Raw genomic sequence first — 26657 nt, 5'->3', positions numbered from 1 at the left:
TGTTTAATGTACTGACATCTATTAGATTCACATAATGATATTTTTTGCACAGTTCATTTATCTCAATGTTCACTCTTTCTATCAGTTTGTTTACACATGACCAGGGCAGTAAGTCATACCTATGGGGTTGATTTACCACACTTATGTTTGTTTTCTTTAATTTGGGCAGCACACTGTCGAGAACTGTGATGAGAATTTTACCTTTGTCTCTGCCAACATCGTTTGCGGCTGCACAAATTACGACACAGTCATTAAAGTCAAGGTTTTCACATGATTTTGCAACAGACTTCATAACTTCTTCCACTCCTGCCCCTGACTTTATAAAGGCTGTGACTGTGTGTCTGTCACTTTTTCCGCCAGTTGATGACCGTGACTATCGGCAAAAATTAGTACTTTTTTGCCTTTTTGCGTTGGTCATGTTTTGAAACACTAGTAGATTTCACGGAACGTGACTCTTGCTGTTTTTTAGTAGTTTCTGGACTCACTTGCTTTCCAGCTACACTGTTTCCAGATTCGTTTGGAGTTTTGTTTGAAGCAGCTACTTTGATATGCCCAAGTTTCATGCTTGTGGCTGCTGTACTTTTTTTGTTTCCTTCACTGGTGTCCGATGTTGTTTGGAGCTAGTGTTGATAATGTTCTTCTTGATTATTACAGTCCCGATTTTCCAACTGTTTCTCTAGTTGGATTACAGTCCTTTTTAGTTCTTCTGTTAATGCCTGTTTGAGTGAACCAAACAAGTGATAGTCAGAAGGGGCAAGATCGAGAATATGGTATATGGAGGATGATCCAGTACTTCAAATTTGAGTTCCAGGAGCGTTTCAGCAATATGTGGACAGGCATTGTCATGCAACAACACAACACCTTTTGACAGCAACCCTCAGCATTTGCTTCGAACTGCAAACTTTAGCCTGGCAGTAAGCATCTCACTGTAACATACACTGTTTATTGTTGTGCCCCTTTTCCCATAATGTTCCAGTACTGGACCTAGTGCATCCCAAAAAACTGTAAGTATCAGTTTTCCTCTGAACGGTTGGGTCTTGAACTTTTTCTTGCATGGCGAATTTGGACATTTCCATTCCATGCTCTGCTGTTTACTCTCCGGCTCGTAATGATGGATCCATGTTTCGTCACCAGTAATGATCCTGTTCAAGAAGCTGTCCCCTTCATTACCATAGTGATCCAAACGCTTTTTGCAGATGTCCAAGCACATTTGTTTATGCAACTGTGTGAGTTGTTTTGGAACCCATTTTGCACAAACTTTATGAAACCTAAGTCTGTTGTGGATGATTTCGTAGGCCAAACTGTGACTAATTTGCAAACGATGTGCCACTTCATCAATAGTTAATTGTCCGTCCAAGACAATCATTTCACGTGAACACTCAATGGTTTCTTGATTTGTGGTGGTAAATGATCATCTGGCTCCTTCATTGAGTGTAACACTTGTGCGACTATTTCAGAATTTTTCAATCCATTCATAGATCCTCTATTATGGCAAAACACTGTTGCTGTACTGTACCGAAAGTCTTCAGTGAATTTCAGCCCCTGATACACCTTCCGACCACAAAAAATGGATCACAGATCATTGCTCTTCTTTGGTACAAATAGTCAGCAGAGCAGCCATGATTAACAGCACAGCAGCCATAACGAAACTAACCTACCAGCTTGAAAACTCCAAAGATATAACAACAAATAAACAAAGCATGTGTCATCAACGTAAAATGACAGTACCACCAAAATAAACAAAAATATAACTAAATTGTGGATAATAATTGACTTCCCCTCATACATAAAACTGTAACATGAGTATTGCCCCAGATAGAACATACCTGAATGGTATATCTGAAAGGTATGAATACAACCTGTTGGAGATTTATGGTTAGGTTGAAAGTACCACAGTTTGGTAATGTTGCAACAAGAGCATGCTTTGTGACAATGCAGTTCAAGTTCTTACTTAGCTTTGTCCACATTCTGGTGGTTTGCCTTACCTTTGAGAACTAATCCATTACATGTTCGGCCTCAATGTGATCGTGCTTTCTGAAGGACATATGTGTAAACCTGCAAGGAAAACTCTTTTGTAAAATTTATACATCACAGTACTATTGGGATATTTTACTTTTAACACATTCCAGAGTCTGCTCATTTTGAGATGGGGGCTTAAATACTCTTTCATTGTGCACTTTTTTCTGTACTGACTCTCATCTCTAGATTACATGTGAATGTGGACTTGAATAATCAGCCAATCTTCATCTGTGTATTTTCTATTAAATGCTCCACCTCTTCTGTCTTTGAAAACATTATCGCTGATCTGTATCTTCTGTGTCCTGACCTCTGTTTTTTTCTGCAAAATACTAAAAACATCCATAAATATCTTCTTACATATCTGTTTACGAGCACCAACACAATGAGAGACCATGAAAATCAGTGTACATTGGTGATGACTTTGTGTTGGATTGGGTATTTTCCATTTCACCAATATTCTGCTGGAATAACATTCATGAGCCCTGTAAGAACATACATTGTGTCTGCTCATCTTGCTGGTATAGTGTAGTAAACAAGTTCATCTTATGTTCCATTGATAAGAATGAAAATAATGCCCACATCTGCAAGTAACCTAAAACCAAATATTGTGACTCATTATAATATTATATTATCTGTTATCAATCAAAGTCTTACATAGATACTCTCATTGTGGAGCATTAACATTTGATGTACTGTTCCCATACCTGCATGCTTGACTGTTGCCTGGGAGATCTTTCTTTTCCTTTTCCTGTCTTGTATGATAAATCAGACACTCTTCTTTTCTTCTCCACCACTCTCCTACTTACACTTTCACATAGTCTCTTCATTGCTTTGGAATCATCACATTATCCAGACTCACAGCACATCATAACCACAGCCGCTTTCATTAACAAATGTCAACTGATGAACAGCAGAGTGCCAATGGTAGAACATGGACTTAGTGCAGATCAACATTCCTCATGGGTTGAATCCCATCTACAATTCTCCATAGAAAACTAATGGGAGCACATACAGACATAGCACTTCTTGTCAAGTAATGGGCTTGACACATACCTCCTTTTGACAGCAAAATCTTGTTTTTTTTTTTTTTTTTTACAAGAATTGCACTTGTTGTTGTTGTCTTCAGTCCTGAGACTGGTTTGATGCAGCTCTCCATGCTACTATATCCTGTGCAAGCTTCTTCATATCCCAGTACCTACTGCAACCTACATCCTTCTGAATCTGCTTAGTGTATTCGTCTCTTGGTCTCCCTCTACGATTTTTACCCTCCACGCTCCCCTCCAATGCTAAATTTGTGATCCCTTGATGCCTCAAAACATGTCCTACTAACCGATCCCTTCTTCTAGTCAAGTTTTGCCACAAACTTCTCTTCTCTCCAATCCTATTCAATACCTCCTCATTAGTTATGTGATCTATCCACCTTATCTTGAGCATTCTTCTGTAGCACCACATTTCGAAAGCTTCTATTCTCTTCTTTTCCATGTTTCACTTCCATACATGGCTACACTCCAAACAAATACTTTCAGAAACGACTTCCTGACACTTAAATCTATACTCGATGTTAAGAAATTTATCTTCTTCAGAAAAGCTTTCCTGGCCATTGCCAGTCTACATTTTATATCCTCTCTACTTCGACCATCATCAGTTATTTTACTTCCTAAATAGCAAAACTCCTTTACTACTTTAAGTGTCTCATTTTCTAATCTAATTCCCTCAGCATCACTTGACTTAATTCCACTACATTCCATTATCCTCGTTTTGCTTTTGTTGATGTTCATCTTATATCCTCCTTTCAAGACACTGTCCATTCCGTTCAACTGCTCTTCCAAGTTCTTTGCCGTCTCTGACAGAATTACAATGTCATCGGCGAACCTCAAAGTTTTTAATTCTTCTCCATGAATTTTATTACCTACTCCAAATTTTTCTTTTGTTTCCTTTACTGCTTGCTCAGTATACAGATTGAATAACATCAGGGAGAGGCTACTACCCTGTCTTACTCCCTTCCCAACCACTGCTTCCCTTTCATGTCCCTTGACTCTTATAACTGCCATCTGGTTTCTGTACAAATTGTAAATAGCCTTTCGCTACCTGTATTTTACCTCTGCCACCTTTAGAATTTGAAAGAGAGTATTCCAGTCAACATTTTCAAAAGCTTTCTCTAAGTCTACAAATGCTAGAAATGTAGGTTTGCCTTTTCTTAATCTTTCTTCTAAGATAAGTCGTAAGGTCAGTATTGCCTCACGTGTTCCAACATTTCTACGGAATCCAAACTGATCCTCCCCGAGGTCCGCATCTAGCAGTTTTTCCATTCGTCTGTAAAGAATTCGCGTTAGTATTTTGCAGCTGTGACTTATTAAACTGATAGTTCGGTAATTTTCACATCTGTCAGCACCTGCTTTCTTTGGGATTGGAATTATTATATTCTTTTTGAAGTCTGGGGGTATTTCACCTGTCTCATACATCTTGCTTAACAGTTGGTAGAGTTTTGTCATGACTGGCTCTCCCAAGGCCATCAGTAGTTCTAATGGAATGTTGTCTACTCCGGGGGCCTTGTTTTGACTCAGGTCTTTCAGTGCTCTTTCAAACTCTTCACACAGTATCTTATCTCCCATTTCGTCTGCATCTACATCCTCTTCCATTTCCATAATATTGTCCTCAAGTACATCGCCCTTGTATAAACCTTCTATATACTCCTTCCACCTTTCTGCCTTCCCTTCTTTGCTTAGAACTGGGTTGCCATCAGAGCTCTTAATATTCATACACGTGGTTCTCTTCTCTCCAAAGGTATCTTTAATTTTCCTGTAGGCAGTATCTATCGTACCCCTAGTGAGATAAGCTTCTAAGTCCTTACATTTGTCCTCTAGCCATCTCTGCTTAGCCATTTTGCACTTCCTGTCGATCTCATTTTTGAGACGTTTGTATTCCTTTTTGCCTGCTTCATTTACTGCATTTTTATATTTTCTCCTTTCATCGATTAAATTCAATATTTCTTCTGTTACCCAAGGATTTCTACTAGCCCTCGTCTTTTTACCTACTTTATCCTCTGCTGCCTCCACTACTTCATCCCTCAGAGCTACCCATTCTTCTTCTACTGTGTTTCTTTCCCCCATTCCTGTCAATTGTTCCCTTATTCTCTCCTTGAAACTCTCTACAACCTCTGGTTCTTTCAGCTTATCCAGATCCCATGTCCTTAAATTCCCACCTTTTTGCAGTTTCTTCAGTTATAACCTACAGGTCATAACCAATAGATTGTGGTCAGAGTCCACATCTGCCCCTGGAAATATCTTACAATTTAAAACCTGATTCCTAAATCTCTGTCTTACCATTATATAATCTATCTGATACCTTTTAGAATCTCCAGGATTCTTCCAGGTATACAACCTTCTTTTATGATTCTTTAACCAAATGTTAGCTATGATTAAGTTATGCTCTGTGCAAAATTCTACCAGACGGCTTCCTCTTTCATTTCTTAGCCCCAATCCATAATCACCTACTATGTTTCCTTCTCTCCCTTTTCCTACTGATGAATTCCAGTCACCCATGACTATTAAATTTTCGTCTCCCTTCACTACTTGAATAATTTCTTTTATCTCATCATACATTTCATCAATTTCTTCATCATCTGCAGAGCTAGTTGGCATATAAACTTGTACTACTGTAGTAGGCAGGGGGCTTTGTGTCTACCTTGGCCACAATAATGCGTTCACTAGGCTGTTTGTAGTAGCTTACCCGCACTCCTATTTTTTTTATTCATTATTAAACCTACTCCTGCATTACCCCTGTTTGATTTTGTATTTATAATCCTGTATTCACCTGACCAAAAGTCTTGTTCCTCCTGCCACCGAACTTCACTAATTCCCACTATATCTAACTTTAACCTATTCATTTCCCTTTTAAGTTTTCTAACCTACCTGCCCGATTAAGGGATCTGACATTACACGCTCCGATCCATAGAATGCCAGTTTTCTTTCTCCTGATAACAGCGTCCTCCTGAGTAGTCCCCGCCCGGAGATCCAAATGGGGGACTATTTTACCTCCGGAATATTTTACCCAAGAGGACGCCATCATCATTTAATCATACAGTAAAGCTGCATGTCCTAGGGAAAAATTACGGCTGTAGTTTCCCCTTGCTTTCAGCCGTTCGCAGTACCAGCACAGCAAGGCCGTTTTGGTTAATGTTGCAAGGCCAGATCAGTCAATGATCCAGACTGTTGCCCCTGCAACTACTGAAAAGGCTGCTGCCCCTCTTCAGGAACCACATGTTTGTCTGGCCTCTCAACAGATACCCCTCCGTTGTGGTTGTACCTACAGTGCGACTATCTGTTTCGCTGAGGCACGCAAGCCTCCCCACTAACGGCAAGGTCCATGGTTCATGGGGGGGGGGGGGGGGGGGGGGGGGGGGAAGTGCGCTTAGCCCCTTTTAAAATTCTAGTCCTCATTTCATCTCAACCTGGAACTTACATAATAAGAGAAATAGTTGCACTTAGCCCCTTTTAAAATTCTAGTCCTCAATTCATCTCAACCTGGAACTTACATAATAAGAGAAATAGTTGCACTTAGCCCCTTTTAAAATTCTAGTCCTCAATTCATCTCAACCTGGAACTTACATAATAAGAGAAATAGTATTATTATGGTGCAAAAACACAACTGTCCTGCTGCCAACCCCCTCCATTTCATTTTCCTGTCAGGTAACCTGTAGGTAGGGAAAGTGAGTATATCCCAATATATCATTTATATTACTGTAATTATTACTGTAATTATTTATATTACTGTAATTCACTGCGCTCTGTTAGAAAGGAGGCATCTAAGAAATTAGTTGTAGCTTCGAGCACACCAACATTTTCATTTATTTTTCACACATCATTAACGAGTGGGGAGAGAAAAATTTTTGTTTCTTTCAGGCAACACATGCACTTTATTGAATGCTGTCAGCAAACTGCAGTCGAACAGCCCGTATAATAAGTGAAGTACTGAGATTGTGGCTATTTGTATTACTACTGTGCAGAGTTTTGTGGAAGAATTTACTAATGGAAATAAATAGTAAAGTAATGCAGTTGCCTATAATTGGTTTTTATTTGTCAGTCTGGGTTTGTTGAATCTTTCATACACAGTCAGTTTCAGATTTACATACACTCCATCTCCATGTCTGCTTTTGAAACAAAGAAACTTGCCACATTAGAAGCTAAGTGACCTCCTTATGACCAAACTATACATAAATCCATAACCTGTCGTTTACAGTGTAAAAATTCTCATATAATTACTTACTTGATAAGAAAGTGTGGTTGTAATTACAAATCAGGTAATCTATTTTCTAAGTATTAATAAAAAGAATTCTTTCCAGATGTCGATTCCTCTAGTAATGGCATGGCTGTTAAGTTCTCAGGGAAGACATTCTTCAGAATTCCAAATAAGATACACAAAAGGTAAGAGTCCTCTTTAAAGCTCAAATTCTATATAATAATTATTTTAATATAAAGTATAAGCACTTAAAAACACAGTTAATACCATTTTGTACTAAGCAGGAAGCAGCTGATGTCATTGCCATTGGGCAGAAATAAGGATGAGCTACTGAAAATGATTCACCACTCTGATAGATATGTGAGATGGAGAAAAGTGAAATCAAAAGAAAAATTATGATCTACACAAGAGACAGAAAACAAAATGCAATTGTGCATTTTAAAGCTGATAAGCTGACACTTGTAAATGTGTTCAAGTATGCATACACGAGAAGCTGTATCACAGCAGATGGAACAAGTACAACTAGTGCGAAAAAAGGAGTATCTCAGCTATTAGAATCACTTGGGAAAAAATATAACATGGAACTGTGTGTCCCTAGATAGCAAAAAAACTATTTGATAACAGTTATTCTTCTGCGGCTCACAAATGTGGACACTGAGGAAGGTGGAAAATAAACATCTGCGAGCTCTTGAGATGTGCTGCTGGAATAGGAGTTATAGATACTGTGAGCAGGATAGCAGAAGAGACAAGGAGCCTACTCCATAAAGACATTGATACAAGAAACAAAATGATTAACTGGGTGAAGATTTTAACGTGTTTTTGGGTGTTTGGATCATCCTATTAGTTCCTCGGTCAGCCAGCCATGTTTATGGCATCCACTGCTTTATTAATGCTGTTAATTTACAACAATGGTATGAACAGATATACTGGACAATGTGGGTGATTTTTTTTTATGGCTGAGGCTTTGCTTGTCATTTTATCAAGAGTAACTACATATACGACAGTACAACAATCTTGAGAAAGGGCACTGAAGACCAGATTGTTTAGCACCCACCAGTTTTAAATCCATCCACCCATCCATTCATTAGGCACTAACCTTGTCATTCCTCTCAATTTACTACTCTGATCCAGGAAGTGATAAGGGCTAGAAGAGGTAAGGGCATTCAAGTCAGGAATATATGGATGAGGTTAAAGCTCATAGGAAGTACAAAAATGTGGAAAGATTAGGTACACTGTCACAAAAATAACTATAATATAACGTTTAGAAACAAATTTCAATGAGTTTTGCTTGACAGCTTCTTTCCATCTATTGGCTAATTTTTGAGTAGACGATATTTATATGTAAGAATAGGTGAGTCTATATGTGCATGTATGTGTGTTTCCATTAAATATTTGAACACAAGTTTTTCAAACATGAGGATAAGCAGCCACTCATCAGCAAATGATTGGTAAATAGTTGAAACCATCCAAACACAGACTTTTATGACTGTAACAACACTGATTATGTTTGGCTGCTCCTTGGACTAATCTTAATGTTCAGCTACTATTTATCTATCCCTTCTACTTTATATTTATGATTACAGACTCATACTCTTAAGAAAAGAATGATGTAAAAATAAAGGCATTTTTGCTATTTACTTGTTTGTTACCTGCAAGCATATAATTCTGATGTTCAGATAACTTAGGAAGGCTGTCTGGTTGAAGATTGTTTTCATTTGGTTTTTCATTTCTAAGGATTGTGATTAAGACATTGAACTTTTATTCAGGAAGATCAGATTCCAAATAGTCCAAGACACTGCAGAATGATTTCGATAAAGCACTTCAGATGACTATCAGATTGGTTCCTTTGATAAGGCTGTGGCCAGTTTCCTGGAACTTCTTTATCCAGACAAACTTGTCCTCTAATGGCTTTAATGTCAAAGAGAAATTAAACTCTAATATTGAACATTTTTCCATCCTAATCTCCCTTGATAAGTGTCATTAATTAATATGAAGTGTTTTATGTTCTTGGTAAAGAATGAGAATTCCACAGAATCAAAGCAGTCTACCAAGAATCTCATGAAACTACTAGATGCTAATTCTATTTGCAAAGCACTGTATTTTTTCAGATTAATTCTTTTTCTCCTTATCCTTTGTCTATTATTACTACTACTAGTATCACTGCTAATTCTAGTACTACTACTTCTATACATCAGTGTACTTCAGACTGTTCCCTCTACACAGGCTGTTTAGATTCATCTGGCTTTTAATCCTGTTATCATTCATGAGTTCCACACTGCATAAATCCATCACACAGCTGCACTTTCCCCTCTCAGATTTAAAGAAATCAGTAATTGTTTGTTCACTGATTATATGTGTTCATAGGTTTGTATAATTTGTACACAAAAAACATTTCACTAAAATCTGTTACTAATGACTGATATAACTTAAATGATTAACATACTAAAATGTGAGCTTCTGTTTAACTTTATTCATACATTTACTTCATCTAACATACTAACCACATCAATCTTTCTGTCACTTCTATGCAGCACTAACATATCTCTAAGCACAAACTACACTGATTTAAGTTCACGAGAAGAAGATGAAGAATATGAAATTTATAATGATTATGACACTCATGGTGTGGATGACATGTATGATGAAGATGACACAGAATTCTTTGACAAAGGGTAAGTGTAAAATAAAATCTCTCTCTAGATAACGTCTCTTGTATGAACAGTACTGCCTGTCAAGTTCCAACTCTCCATTTAGCGTCCACATATCCTCCTAGCCTGGATGTGCCTGCCTCTCTTCTCCTCAATACACAACATATACTCTGTACATTTCCTCATTTCCCTAATCATGGAGATACTGAAATCCTTAAAGAGGTAGATCTTGAAGACAGATGCAAGCTATTCCATGAAAGCCTACTTGCAAAGTTTCAGAAATCAACAAACCAGCTAAGTGAGGAATCTGCTAACAGACTACAACCCCCTACATATTCATCACATAAGGAATTCAAACACAAAGTTAGACTAATTACAGCATGCAAAGAGGGACACTACATACAATGCTCCATACAAGAATGGAATGAAAAGAAGCCCTAATATGTAACACAATGGGAACTGCCATCTTTCCTGTACTTTGGAAGTGCCCTCTGCCATGTATTTCACAGCTATTTGCAGAATGAAGGTGTAGGTGTCAGTGTTTATGTTGATTTTTCTTATGCTAATCATCAAGAATTACTCCTTGTCAGCACAAAAGTTCAAATAATTAGACTAAAAAGGAATGGAATTGTTTTTTTCTCTGTGGATGTATTTTGTTTGCAATCATTCATAACAGTTAACTATATTCAGTCCCTTAGTTCTGGCTGTTCTAACTCAAGTGCCCACCTGTGGGCAGCCAGGTGCCCAGGAGCCCAGGCCAATAGGGATAGGCAAACAGCTGATGTGTGGGTAGTTAGGCAGCCAGGCAGGAGCACATGTTATCATACTCCAGTAGCCAAGACACATGGGCAGGGGTGACCAAGTGGTTCACACATGCACAAAAAGCACGTAATTGGGCCACCTGGTGGGCAGCATATCACACCTGCACCAGACTGTGGGCATCTGAGAGTGCTCGTATCCTATAGAGTAGGGTTGAACTTCCTTAGTTACTTCCAATCAAATGTAGTCAGTTAGATATGTATTTGTTTGTATGAGGATGATGAAGGGTTCGTGTGAGTGGCTATCAGTAAACTGCAACCAATGCAGGAAAATGTGTTATTCTGCAATTAATCAAATTCAGTTGTTGACCCAAATCTACATAAGGCTAAACTGTTTATTTAGTTCATGCTACTCTTTTTGGGAACTCCCTCCACCCCTACTAGCCCTAATTAGTTCATTATCAGCATGACAGTAAACCCTTACCTTCCTTCCTTGTTTCTTTCAGAACTGCCTAGTTCACCCCCAATATTAGTATAATCTGCCACTACTATTTGCATGGAATTTGACTATATCATCATCAGCAGCAGCAGCCATTTGTCATCCTTTTTTGATAAAATTATTTAATTGGATAGATAAAAAAAATCTACTCACCAAGCAACGGAAGAGCACACACATAAAAGACTGTTGTGACTGGCAAGCTTTCGGAGCCAGTGGCTCCTGTTTCAGGCAGAAGGGGAAGGAAGAAGGGTGAAGGAAAAGGACAGGAGAGCTCTAGGAAAAGGGACAGATTTTCAGAAAGTCACCCAGAACTGTGGGTCAGGGGAGACTTACCATATAGTTAGTGACCCATGGTTCTGGATGACTTTCTCAAAATCTACCCCTTTTCCTAGAGCTCTCCTGTCCTTTTCCTTCACCCTCCTTCCTTCTCCTTCTGCCTGAAGAAGGAGCCACTGACTCCAAAAACTTGCCAAGCATAACAGTCTTTTATGTGTGTGTTCTGCCACTGCTTGGTGAGTAGATTTTTTTATCCATCGAATTAAATAATTTGTCATCCTTTGCTGGAGAAAGGCCAAATGTTGACTTTTCTGTGCTTTTAAGTCTCCACCAACATGCATCCATACTGCTGTTGTTTGTTTCCTTATGTCAAGTATGTACTTATCATTAGGTCATTGTCTTGGTCTTTTTTAGTATCTGGAAATCCAGCTAAGAACTCCCTTAGTTCACCTTCCATTCACACACCTTGCTTCATCACCTTTGCACTTCCTTTTTATTTTCAGTACATTCATTATTATGTCTTCCTCTCAATTGTACTGCATAGTTCATCTGTTTATCTTATTGTCTCTCCTAGTAATTCCCTACATGCATCACCATTCTTCAGTGAAATGTCATTAGATTATTAATGGTTTCTTGCACTAAAAGTCCATGTGTCACTGTCATAAGTCAGTACCGGTAATAGACATTGACTGAAGACATTGTGTTTTAGTCATATCAAGAGCTTTGTTTTGAGTACTCTATTTAATTTACAAAAAGCATTCTAAACCTGTCTTACTATACTTTTTTTTCTTTTCCCGTTCATCCAGTCATTGTCTTCAGCTGCTCAAATAAAAAACAGAATCAATTGATTCTATGACTTCACTCTTAATCTGCACTTTTTGTTTTATATGTTCATGGCACATTATTTTAGACTTATTATTGTTAATTTCAATATTAATATACATTTTTATATTCAACAATTGTCAGTAATAATATTGTTTTCCAACATATTCAAAATCTTTGTGTTTTCTATTACAGGAGGAAGGGTGAGCGAATGAATCGTTACGAAATAGTCTTCCGAACAACAGAGCTCAATGGTTTATTGTTGTGGCTGGGTAAAGGGAGAAACAACAAAGGACATCATTTTGGAGTGACTGTGGCTGATGGGTTCCCAGAAATGAGGTTCAATCTTGGCAAAAAGCAAGCTACTCTCCAAGTTTCTAAATCAAAGGTAGATATAATTTTTTGCAATTCCAGCAAGTAGAGACAGCACAGTTTCTCACTATGATAATTAATTACTACCTAGTAGTGACTGAAGACACACCGAGTTGATGCTTCAAATCAGCCCATACACTGCAGCAGAATGAAAATTGATTTTGAACACCTAGACTAGCTTTGGATTATTTGTTTCATTAAAATGCTCTATGAGGATTAAAGGACATTGTGCAACAGCATTAACAGTTTGTTTATAGGCACATTGTCCTTCAATGATTTAAATGTAAAATCAGTTGTCAATAGTTCATCTGACCATATTAGTCAAATCTTAACAATAAAATATACTGAAAAGTTACCAAGACAGCATAGAAGAAAAGTGCTATATCATAAAATCATAAACAATAACTCAGTTATGATGTTTAGAAGAAATTATGGAAAGAATATTGGGAAGAACTGTATAAGGCAACAGAGTAAATGCAAAATTTAACTCTTAAAAAAATTACAGCACTTTGAGTTTTGTTTTCCTCTAAAAAACAAAGATACAAATGCACAAAAATAAGAATATGCCACAGTTAATTCTTGGGATTAAAATAACTTGAAATAGAAAGAAAAAGCTTTACCACATTCACAGAAAAATTCGCTACAGAGCGAAAAGCTCATTATGGAAACATCCCCCAGGCTGTGGCTAAGCCATGTCTCCACTATACCATTTCTTCCAGAAGTGATAGTTCTGCAAGTTTTGCAGATGGATTGAGATTCATGCTTGGTTAGCTCAGTCAGTAGAGCACTTGTCCATGGAAGGCAAAGGTCTCATGTTTGAGTTCTGGTTTGGCACACATTTTAATATGCCAGGAAGTTTCATAATTAAAGAAGTATGATAAGGAATATATAGTTTTGCTACATTTATTATGGCCTCACACAATGGTGAATAATCAGTTGACATAATTTCAAAGTTAAAACAGTTGAACGGTTGTTGCTTTTTCATATGGTCAGTTCACAGATGTGGATGTTAGTGGTATACTTTGTAAATATAGTTTCATCAGTTGATTGTGACAGACAGTACATCTATAATACTTCGATTGCACAGTGTTTCTAAGCAACAGTGTCATCAACAATGCCTTTCAGTATTCTGAACAAGACAGTTAGTCGAAAGAAGCAGAGCTATTAAAAATTTTATACAAGCATTTGACTGAAATAAACTTTATTATTAGAATATGTGGCATCTCACAAGGGTCAGTACTGTACCCACTGATGTTCTCACTTTGAAATATAGTTCAACAAATGTGTTGTTTGCTCTTGATACAAACATGTTAATTAAGGGGTCCCTGTTAGGCATGGTTAAATGATATAGTAGCTGAAAAGCCTTATGACTGATTCACTACAAACAGTTTAAGTATTAATCTCATGAGGAGTCATATTATATGATTTTAGACAAGCAAAAATTATCTGCTACCTTTAGCATGGACACACACTAAAAGAACACTGTGTGTAAATTTTCGTGGTATCCAGCTCAACCAAAAGTTAAAATGGAGTCAAGACAGATAAACTAATCAAGAAATTCAGATCAACATGCTTTCCTTATAATAATTTTGTGTTGCCTTAGACGTATTTCAGACTGTGTAGAATTAGATTAAGAGTGTTGGCTTACTTTGAATATTTTCAGCCCCTGTTGTCTTATGGAAGTATCATTGTGGCAGTCTACCTAAAATGAATAAGGTATTTATTAAGCAGAATGAGCAGTCAAAAAATTGTGTAAGGCAGATAATTATATATCTTGCAGTAATCTTCTTAAGAGTCCTGAACTTCTTTCACTCTCTTCCCAGTGCTTTTATTCCTTACAGGTTTTTGTTCCAGACAGTAAAAAATGTGACTATGACTCAGAGTGGAATTATGTACTTAAACTCAAAACTAATCTCTCATCCAATTGAACATAAATTTAAAAAATGTGTCTCATTAGGTGCACTTTACTCTCTCATAACTAGTTTCCCCTACCCCCATGAACCATAGACCTTGCCATTGGTGGGGAGGCTTGCATGCCTCAGCGATACAGATGGCCGTACCATAGGTGCAACCACAGCGGAGGGATATCTGTTGAGAGGCCTGACAAACGTGTGGTTCCTGAAGAGGGGCAGCAGCCTTTTCAGTAGTTGCAGGGGTAACAGTCTGGATGATTGACTGATCCAGCCTTGTAACATTAACCAAAACGGCCTTGCTGTGCTGGTACTGCAAACGGCTGACAGCAAGGGGAAACTACAGCCGTAATTTTTCCCGAGGACATGCAGCTTTACTGTATGTTTAAATGATGATGACATCCTCTTGTGCAAAATATTCCGGAGGTAAAATAGTCCCCCATTCGGATCTCTGGGCGGGGACTACTCAAGAGGACATCGTTATCAGGAGAAAGAAAACTGGCATTCTACGGATCGGAGTGTGGAATGTCAGATCCCTTAATCGGGCAGGTAGGTTAGAAAACTTAAAAAGGGAAATGGATAGGTTGAAGTTAGATATAGTGGGAATTAGTGAAGTTCGGTGGCAGAAGGAACAAGACTTTTGGTCAGGTGAATACAGGATTATAAATACAAAATTAAATAGGAGTAATCCAGGAGTAGGTTTAATAATGAATAAAAAAATAGGAGTGCGGGTAAGCTACTACAAACAGCATAGTGAACGCATTATTGTGACCAAGATAGACACAAAGCCCATGCCTACTACATTAGTACAAGTTTAAATCCCAACTAGCTCTGCAGATGATGAAGAAATTGATGAAATGTATGATGAGATAAAAGAAATTATTCATGTAGTGAAGGGAGACGAAAATTTAATAGTTATGGGTGACTGGTATTTGAGAGTAGCAAAAGGTAGAGAAGGAAACATAGTGGGTGAATATGGATTGAGGGAGAGAAATGAAAGAGGAAGCCGTCTGGTAGAATTTTGCACAGAGCATAACTAATCATAGCTAACACTTGGTTCAAAAATCATAAAAGAAGGTTGTATGCATGGAAGAATCCTGGAGATACTATAAGGTATCACACAGATTATATAATGGCAAGAAAGAGATTTAGGAACCAGGTTTTTAATTGTACGACATTTCTAGGGGCAGATGTCGACTCTGACCACAATCTATTGGTTATGAACTGCAGATTACACTGAAGAAACTGCAAAAAGGAGGGAATTTAAGGAGATGGGACCTGGATAAACTGACTAAACCAGAAGTTGTACAAAGTTTCAGGGAGAGCATAAGGGAACAATCGACAGGAATGGGGAAAAGAAGTACAGTAGAAGAAGAATTGGTAGCTCTGAGGGATGAAGTAGTGAAGGCGGCAGAGGATCAAGTAGGTAAAAAGACGAGGGGTAGTAGAAATCCTTGGGTAACAGAAGAAATATTGAATTTAATTGATAAAAGCAGAAAATATAAAACTGCAGTAAAGGTAGCAGGCAAAAAGGAATACAAACGTCTCAGAAATAAGATCGACAGGAAGTGCAAAATGGCTAAGCAGGGATGGCTAGAGGACAAATGTTAGGATGTAGAGGCTTATCTCACTAGGGATAAGATAGATACTGCCTGCAGGAAAATTAAGTAGAGCTTTGGAGAAAAGAGAACCACTTGTATGAATATCAAGAGCTCAGATGGAAACCCAGTTATAAGCAAAGAAGGGAAAGCAGAAAGGTGGAAGCAGTACTTCAGGACAATATTATGGAAATGGAAGAGGATGTAGATGAAGACGAAATGAGAGATACGATACTGTGTGAAGAGTTTGACAGAGCACTGAAAGACCTGAGTTGATACAAGGCCCTGGAGTAGACAACATTCCATTGGAACTACTGACGGCCTTGGGAGAGCCAGTCCTGACAAAACTCTACCATCTGGTGAGCAAGATCTATGAGACAGGTGAAACACCCTCAGACTTCAAGAAGAATTTAATAATTCCAATCCCAAAGAAAGCAGGTGTTGACATATGAGAAAATTACCGAACTATCAGTTTAATAAGTCACAGCTGCAAAATACTTACGCGAATTCTTTACAGATGAATGGAAAAACTGGTAGAAGCCGACCTCAGCGAAGATCAGTTTGGATTCCACAGAAATGTTGGAACACGTGAGGCAATAATGACCCTACGACTCACCTTAGAAAATAGATTAAGGAAAGGCAAACCTACATTTCTAGCATTTGTAGACTTAGAGAAAGCTTTTGACAACGTTGACTGGAATACTCTCTTTCAAATTCTAAAGGTGACGGGGGTAAAATACAGGTAGTGAAAGGCTATTTACTATTTGTACAGAAACCAGATGACAGTTATAAGAGTCGAGGGGCATGAAAGGGAAGTGGTGGTTGGGAAGGGAGTGAGACAGTGTTGTAGCCTCTCCCCGATGTTATTCAATCTGTATATTGAGCAAGCAATAAAGGAAACAAAAGAAAAATTCGATGTAGGTATTAAAATCCATGGAGAAGAAATAAAAACATTGAGGTTCGCCGATGACATTGTAATTCTGTCAGAGACAGCAAAGGACTTGGAAGAGCAGCTGAATGGAATGGACAGTGTCTTGAGAGGAGTGTATAAGATGAACATCAACAAAAGCAAAATGAGGATAATGAAATGTAGTGGAATTAAGTCAAGTGATGCTGAGGGAATTAGATTAGGAAATGATACACTTAAAGTAGTAAAGGAGTTTTGCTATTTGGGGAGCAAAATAACTGATGATGGTCGAAGTAGAGAGGATATACAATGTAGACTGGCAATGGCAAGGAAAGCGTTTCTGAAGAAGAGAAATTTGTTAACATCGAGTATAGATTTAAGTGTCAGGAAGTCGTTTCTGAGAGTATTTGTATGGAGTGTCGCCATGTATGGAAGTGAAACATGGATGATAAATAGTTTAGACAAGAAGAGAATAAAAGCTTTTGAAATGTGGTGCTACAGAAGAATGCAGAAGATTAGATGGGTAGATCACATAACTAATGAGGAGGTATTGAATAGAATTGGGGAGAAGAGGAGTTTGTGGCACAACTTGAAAAGAAGAAGGGACCAGTTGGTACGACATGTTCTGAGGGAGACCAGGAGATGAGTACACTGAGGAGATTCAGAAGGATGTAGGTTGCAGTAAGTACTGGGAGATGAAGAAGCTTGCACAGGATAGAGTAGCATGGAGAGCTGCATCAAACCAGTCTCAGGACTGAAGACAACAAGAACAACAAACTAGTATCCATTGATAGAACAGATGTCACAAAAATTACAGCACTTTAAAAATTAAGAGTCAGATATGATGGAATTTAGCAAATGAACTGAACACGGGGCAGCTTTAAAACACTGTTTCGATCAAAGAATTTATTTTCTGAGAGATCAACATATACAAAATTATTATGTCATTATGTCACTATTGTGTAATAGAGGTACTGTCAGTTCATGTGAGTAATATGAAGAACACAGTGGCATGTGATCCCATAAATGCTGCTGCTTTTGATTTCCAAGGATGTGAACATAAAAACTTCTTACAAAGACACTCAGATCTATGGAGGAGGGTGTAAGCCACAAGGTGCATTCCAAACATAATTTCTGATAATCAGGGCAAGAGATCATTAACCTGACCACTCCATGCACAAAATTTTTCTGTTTAAGATATCTGTCTGTGAAATGAGTCCTATTGTTTTCTAAGAAAGAAATTTTTCTTGCTGAATGGGCTTGAGAATATCGTTAAACCTCATATATGCCATCCCTACATACATGTAGTCACAGTTTCAATTATAAACATGTGGAGGCCTGTGTATTCACCCAGAGGGACAACAATGTCCATACCTACAGCCACCACCACATAAATACAGCCTCATCTGAAGTCATATATTTCATGGATATTTGATACATAACATATTTGTAGACTTGTCAAACCACACCATTTCCTTTTACTCTGTGAGTTAAACTAAGATTTACTTGTGGACACACAGTCATCTATTGATTTACAGACCAGCTTACATGTTATAGTACCCACAGCAAAAGCTGTCTCATGTGATGATTTGTGAAGTTTACAAATACAGCTTTTTTGCCAGGAATGTGTTTGAGATATGCAAACAGTACTATATCATTCTTCCTGTGACTGCGGAAATGGTAAATTCTACTTGGGATGGCTTCATAACCCTACCCCTTCAAGGACATTGGTGTTCATTACAAGCTTTGACAAACATTCTGGATATCAAATCTGTTGTTAAAAGTAGTTTCCACAGTGTATCAACACTGAAAGTACAGACATATAACTACTTTCTACCTGTTTTCTGAGTGTGACCTACCTCTGGCCCTCAGTCCCATTTTAGCAGGTAAGTGATGTTTCAAAACCACTCAAGCAGATGACTAATCAAACTTCCACAATTTTGGCTGTCATCACATTCTTGAATATGTAATTTGTCACGAACAACACATACCAAGAACAGTGTAGCAACTCTAGTTCATATCTGGTATTTTCTTTTTATATTGCTACTGTGGTAACAAGATAAAGGAATTCCAAGTTTGTTGTCTTATTTTTCTTATTTCGTTGAAGTTTTGCAGTTTTTCCATACTTCATAATACTACTGCTACTACTACTACTACTAATGCAGCTCAAATTGGGTTTCACACACATTCTTGCTAGAAAAATGGGAAGGGGGTTAGTTTGAATAAATCTTTACTAGACATTATCCTATTGGAGGTGGTCAGTTAGTTATTTATTCCATAGATCAAATTCACAATAAATATTACAGTGAGATATGTGTCAACAGGACAAACACGGAACACTTAAATACAACTAACTAAAAAAATATTAATATTTGGATGGCTATATGCTGACCATTTACAGCTTCTTTTTTGGTGACTAATTATCTCTACTGATGAATTCCTCTGTAGTAATGAATGAGTTGGGAGAGAGCTCTTTAATTTATGATTGAAAATATTTTTGCCATCTGTCATTCATAATATTTACATTGTGAAAGAATTTTATAGTCGCAAATTTCACCTCTTTGTACGCCAAGGTTAGGTTCATTGAAGGGTAATGCAGATCATTTATCTGTCTCATTTGCAGTTTTGAATATCACTGTTATTCCAAAATTTAGGTGGGTTGTTGATAATTTCATAAATTTTTATTATCAGTCATACAGTATATATGTACTGTGAGGGTGCAATTAATGTTCCTCTCTGCTTAAAGAGATAGCTGCATGATGTACTTGTGCGAACTCTATACACACTTCTTATTACTTTGTTTTCTACAATGAATACTTCTTGAGCAAGTGAGGAGTTACCCCACAATACTAACCCATAAAGAGGTAAGTGAATCAAAATATGCAAAATGTGGTTATAGTAGGAAAGTCCTTGGTCCCACCACCTTATATTTTGAGTAAAAATCATCAGTAATGGCGGCCGAAGACTTCCAGCATAAGAAGTCACCCTCATTCAGCCAACAGCCTTGTCAAAGAGGTCAAAGGAGTAGACAGAGGTTCAGGGCACTCTCTTGCCTTTAAGTGGGAAATTGCCCAAAAGGCAGAAGAATCACCAATGATCAATGGCATGAGGATGCAGAAGGCTATGGAAACCACTGCACTAAAGACACATAATGTGTATCCACAGAACATGTGGCTGGTAATTGAAAAGCAACATGATGATCTCTCCATTGGCAAAAGGTTCCAAAATAGTCCCGTCCCACATTTCAATCTCTGGAAGGTGACTGCCGAAAAGGAGATGACCATGAGAAAAAGACTGCATAACTAATGAAAAGATAACATTCTTTTCTGGTCAGACAAATATAGGGCAATATCAACAGCAGCAGAAAATGGTAGAACTGGAGTAGGATTCATTATTAATAGGAAGGGAGGACAGAAAGTGAGTTATTGTGAACAGCTCAATTAAAGGATCATTCTCATCAGTATCGACAGCAGACCAACACTGACAATAACAGTTCAGATATGCAGGCTGACATCACAACAGAGAATGAAGAGGTAGAAAAAGTATCTGAGGATGCTTAATAAGTAATTTAAGTACATAAGTGGAGATAAAAATCTAATTAATATTCATGGGGGACTGGAAAACAGGGTTGTACAGGAAGGTGTAGAAGAAATGGTCACTGGAGCATGTGGAAAACACCAGGAGCTACAGAAAGATTTCAGTTAGACTACACCATGGTCTGATTCCAAAATCAGATACTGGTTTGTAAGGTATACCCAGGAGCAGATGTAGATGCAGATCACAATTTAGTAACGATGAAGAGCAGCTTGAAGTTTAAGAGATTAGTCATGTACAATCAGTGTGCAAAGAAGTGGGCTATGGAAGTTCTCAGTAATGAGGAGATTCAGTTGAATTTCTTTGAGGCTATGGGCACTGTGATAATGAGTAACTCAATAGGCTGTACAGTTCAAGAGGAATGGACATATTTAAAGAGGGGAAAGAAACCAGGGATAACAGATAATATGCTTCAGCTGATCAACAAAAGAAGGAAATAAAAAAATGTTCAGAGAAATTCAGGAATACAAAAATACAAGTCACTTATGAATTAAATAAATAGGAAGTGCAGGTAAAACGAGACAAAATGGCTGTATGAAAAATGTGAAGAAGTCAAAAAAGAAATGATTGTTGGAGGGATGGATTCAGCATACAAACAATCTTGAGTGAAATTAACAACAAGGGCAGTAACATTAAGAGTTCCATGGAAACTCCACAGTTAAATGCAGAGGAGAGAGCAAATAGATGAAAGGAGTACACTGAAGGCCTCTACAAGGGGGAAGACCTGTCTGGTGATGTGACAGAAGAAGAAACATGAGTTGACAGTAAAGAGACAGGGTATCCAGTATTAGAATCAGAATTTAAAAGAGCTTTGCAATACTAAAGATCAAATACGGCAGAAGAGGTAGATAACATTCCATTGGAATTTCTAAAATCATTGGGGCAAGTAGTAACAAAATGACCATTCACCTCAGTGTGTAGAATGTACGATATTGGCAATATAACATCTGACTTTTGGAAAACATCATCCAAATAACTCCGCAGATAGCAAGAGCTTACAAGTGTGAGAATTATCAAACAATCAGCTTAACAGATCATGCATCCAAGTTGCTGACAAGAATAATATACAGAAGAATGGAAAAGAAAATTGAGGATCTGTTAAACGATGATCAGTTGAGCTTTAGGTAAAGGCACCAGAGAGGCAGTTGTGATGTTGCAGTTGATAATGGAAGGAAGACTGAAGAAAAATCAAGACACATTCACTGGATTTATCAACCTGGAAAAAGCATTCGACAATGTAAAACGGTGTAAGATGTTCAAAATTCTGATAAAAATAGGGGTAAGCTCTAAGGAAAGGTGGGTAATATGCAATATGTACAAGAACTAAGGGGAACAATAAGACTGAAAGACCCAGATCAGAGTGCTCAGGTTAAAAAGGGTGGAAGGCATGGATGCAGTCTTTTGCCCATACTGTTCAATGCATACATTGAAGAAGCAATGAGGAAATTTTAAAAAAGGTTCAAGAGTGGAATTAAAATACAAGGTGAAAGGACATCAATGATAAGATTCACTGATGATGTTGCTATCCTCAATGAAAGTGAAGAAGAATTGCAGGATGTGTTAAATGGAATAAACAGGCTAATCAGTATAGAATATGGATTAAGAGTAAACGAAGAAAGACAAAAGTAATGAGAAGTAGCAGAAATAAGAACATTGAGAAACACTAAGCATTGCAATTGGAAATCATGAAGTAGACAAAGTTCAGGAATTCTGCTACCTAGGCAGAAGAATAACCTATGAGGGATGGAGCAAGGACATAGAAAGAAGAATAGCACTAGCAAAAAATGCGTTCCTAACCAAGAGAAGCCTGCAAGAACCAAACATAGGTCTTAACTTGAGGAAGAAATTTCTGAGAAAGTATGTTTGGAGCACAGCATTGTATGGTAGTGAGATGTGGACTATGGGAGATGTAAACAGAAGAAAATTGAATCCCTTGAGTTGTGGTGCTACAGAAGAAAGTTCAAAATTAGGTGGACTGATAAGATAAGGATTGAGGATGTTCTCTGCAGAACCAGCAACGAAAAGAACATATGAAAAATTGTTGACAAGACAAAGGGACACGATGATAGGACATGTGTTAAGAAATCAGAAGATAACTTCCATGTTACTAGAGGGAGCTGTAGGCCGTAAAAACTGAAAACTGTAGAGGAAGACAGAGACTGGAATACATCCAGCAGATAACTGAGGATGTAGGGTGAAATTGTTATTCTGAGAGGAAAAGCTTGGCACAGGAGAGGAATTTGAGGTAGGTGGCATCAAATCAATCAAAAGACTGACGTCTTTAAAAAAAAGGTTTGGTAGAATGTAGTAAATACTTTAGAAGTACAGAAGACCACTCTCTGAAAAGCAGAAGCACTGAGTCATTGACAGGTACCCAAAAATCAAGAAAACTTGCTAGCTTTTGGAATAAACCCTTTCTAGAGATAGAGTAGAAAAACACACACTTCCACTCCCACATACACTCCTGGAAATTGAAATAAGAACACCGTGAATTCATTGTCCCAGGAAGGGGAAACTTTATTGACACATTCCTGGGGTCAGATACATCACATGATCACACTGACAGAACCACAGGCACATAGAAACAGGCAACAGAGCACGCACAATGTCAGCACTAGTACAGTGTATATCCACCTTTCGTAGCAATGCAGGCTGCTATTCTCCCATGGAGACGATCGTAGAGATGCTGGATGTAGTCCTGTGGAACTGCTTGCCATGCCATTTCCACCTGGTGCCTCAATTGGACCAGCGTTCGTGCTGGACGTGCAGACCGTGTGAGACGACGCTTCATCCAGTCCCAAACATGCTCAATGGGGGACAAATCCGGAGATCTTGCTGGCCAGGGTAGTTGACTTACACCTTCTAGAGCACGTTGGGTGGCACGGGATACATGCGGACGTGCATTGTCCTGTTGGAACAACAAGTTCCCTTGCCGGTCTAGGAATGGTAGAACGATGGGTTCGATGATGGTTTGGATGTACCGTGCATTATTCAGTGTCCCCTCGACGATCACCAGAGGTGTACGGCCAGTGTAGGAGATCGCTCCCCACACCATGATGCCAGGTGTTGGCCCTGTGTGCCTCGGTCGTATGCAGTCCTGATTGTGGCGCTCACCTGCACGGCGCCAAACAAGCATACGACCATCATTGGCACCAAGGCAGAAGCGACTCTCATCGCTGAAGACGACACGTCTCCATTCATCCCTCCATTCACGCCTGTCACGACACCACTGGAGGCGGACTGCACAATGTTGGGGCGTGAGCGGAAGAAGGCCTAAGGCTGTGTGGGATCGTAGCCCAGCTTCATGGAGACGGTTGCGAATGGTCCTCGCCGATACCCCAGGAGCAACAGTGTCCCTAATTTGCTGGGAAGTGGTGGTGCGGTCCCCTACGGCACTGCGTAGGATCCTACGGTCTTGGCGTGCATCCGTGCGTCGCTGCGGTCCGGTCCCAGGTCGACGGGCACGTGCACTTTCCGCCGACCACTGGCGACAACATCGATGTACTGTGGAGACCTCACGCCCCACGTGTTGAGCAATTTGGCGGTACGTCCACCCGGCCTCCCGCATGCCCACTATACGCCCTCACTCAAAGTCCGTCAACTGCACATACGGTTCACGTCCATGCTGCCGCGGCATGCTACCAGTGTTAAAGATTGCGATGGAGCTCCGTATGCCACGGCAAACTGGCTGACACTGACGGCGGCGGTGCACAAATGCTGCGCAGCTAGGGCCATTCGACGGCCAACACCGCGGTTCCTGGTGTGTCCGCTGTGCCGTGCGTGTGATCATTGCTTGTACAGCCCTCTCGCAGTGTCCGGAGCAAGTATGGTGGGTCTGACACACCGGTGTCAATGTGTTCCTTTTTCCATTTCCAGGAGTGTATTATTACCACCTGGATGCACACTTTGTCATGTAGGATGTGGTGGGACGGGTTGGGGTGGGTACAGAAAGAGAGGCAGGAGGTGGGAAGTGGAGTTGGGGTGGGTAACTAGCAACTCATGGGGGAAGCAGCTGCTTTTCTGGCAGGGAGTACAGGAGGGACAGGTAGTATGATATGCCAAGCCCTTGCACCTGCCATCCCTCCTTACACATTCCTACCCAACAAACTAGCTGCCTCTCTCTGAGCTTCTAGTTACCCACCCCAGCCCCTCTTCCTGCCACTTGCCTCTCTCCCTCCACCCATCCCACCTGACACAACACTAAGCCACCCTACTTTACATGCCAAACTGCAATCTTGCCATTGTGTGTCCAGCCCCATTACATAAGGCCACCGCACATATGTACATGTGTGTACACTTTGGGAGGGAGGGGATCTTGTGTGTGCAGAGCTCGAGTACAAACTCGAGCTCTAGAAAGGATTTATTCTGAAAGCTTTTTTGCATGTACCTGTAAGAGACTCAGTGCTTCTGCTTTTGATGAGCAGTCTCCTTCACTCCTATAATATGTAAAATATATTAACTTACTGGCCTCCCTATCCCCAAAGTTGGCAAGTACTCTTATGGAAAAAGTAGTTGAACTTAATGTTTCAGAAGGTCTGTTTTATAGTTTTTCTAGTTTAATTTTTCATCAATATGCACGCCTAAGAACGTACAATTTTCTATTCTGCTTATTATTTCTTGTTGGTATTTTAGATTAACAGGAAGTGGGATATTTCTCTCAGTGCAACACTGGGTGAACAGCATTTTTTCCAAGTTTAAAGATAGCCCATTTATGCAAAACCATTCAGTAACTTTCACAAAAACATATTTACTATTTTCTCTGTTGGTGCTTATTTGCTTTTCTTCACAACAATGCTTATAACATATGCAAACAGGACTACTTCTGCCTCCTGAGTCAAATACAATAGCAGAGCACTGACATAAAGTAAGGACAGTAGCAGGCCAAGGACTGAACCCTGTAAGGCTCCTATTGCTATTTCTCCCTATGCAGATGATGTGGCATCCCTCATTGTATTACTTGAACAGCCTAAGATAACTTTTTGGATTCTGTTTCTTCAGTAAGAACTCATCAAGGCATTTGCTGGACTACTTATTCCATAAAAACTTAGCTTCTCTAACAGAATATTCTTGCTGACATGACAAAATGTCTCCAATAAGTTACAGACAATCCCAATTGGTGATGTTCGATGATTCAAAAATTATATTGTGGGCTCAGTAAATGTTCAAACACTGACTCAGTACAATGGACCTTTTGAAATCCAAAGTGTGACTGGCTAAGTATCCCATTACACTGGTGGGTGATAACTGCTCAAAAATGTTAGAAAATGATGTGAGACATTGAGAGAGACATTGAGCAGTAGTTAATTAATGTCCGTGGAGTCGCCCCTTTTTAGAAAGAAGTCTAACAATGGCAGACTTCAGTCTTTCTGAGAAAACATGCTGAGTTAATGACACATTACTTAAGTAACTAAGGACATTACATATTATGGGGCCACAACTTTTTAGTGTCTTATTGGAGATATTAGTACCCCATATGAACTTTTACTCTTTAGAGTCATGATGATCTTCCTTATTTCAGATAAAGATGTAATTAATTTTTAATTCACTAGATGTCCTTTGTATTTGCTTCTTCAGTGTACTGCTTTCATTTCATAACTAAACTATTTGCACCAATTTTCTTAATTGTTGTTAAAAAGTACTTATTAAAATTATCTACTACACATGATCTTTTTACAATCAGCATTCCCATTCTCTGTCCAGAAATAATGTGATCTTCTGAGGCTTCTTTCCCACTCTTTTTAGCCACAGTCCATACTGATTTTATTTTGTGGTCTGGTCTATCAATTTCAGAAAAGACTGCACACCTCTGATTTTTTTTTCTTAATATCTTATATTATTGCTGATAATAAGAAACTACTTCTGGGTCAGTAACTATTCTGCTTATTTTTTGCAGGCCCTTTTTTTTCATTGTGAAGAGATTCTGACATCTGCAGTGGCCGAAGGTTTTCTTTAATGACTTGCCATTATTACATGTAACCATCTTTTAGGGAAATTATTTTCAAAAATGGTTACATAC

General features: G+C 38.8%; 1 protein-coding gene across 1 annotated transcript in view; it reads left to right on the top strand.

Annotated features, from left to right (window-relative positions):
• The window catches only part of LOC126336002 (agrin-like), a 1245461-nt gene that overhangs the window by 1201849 nt on the left and 16955 nt on the right, over positions 1-26657 (top strand). Inside the window, exons 24-26 of the mRNA XM_049999480.1 lie at positions 7361-7442; positions 9789-9929; positions 12456-12648. Coding sequence (XP_049855437.1) covers positions 7361-7442; positions 9789-9929; positions 12456-12648 — 416 coding nt within the window. The remainder of the gene's footprint in view (positions 1-7360; positions 7443-9788; positions 9930-12455; positions 12649-26657) is intronic.

The sequence above is a fragment of the Schistocerca gregaria genome, chromosome 2 (genome assembly GCF_023897955.1).
Source record: "Schistocerca gregaria isolate iqSchGreg1 chromosome 2, iqSchGreg1.2, whole genome shotgun sequence".
NCBI classification, from domain to species: Eukaryota; Metazoa; Arthropoda; class Insecta; order Orthoptera; family Acrididae; genus Schistocerca; species Schistocerca gregaria.
Note: the sequence above shows the minus strand (reverse complement) of the source record. Positions and strands in the feature narration are given on the sequence as shown.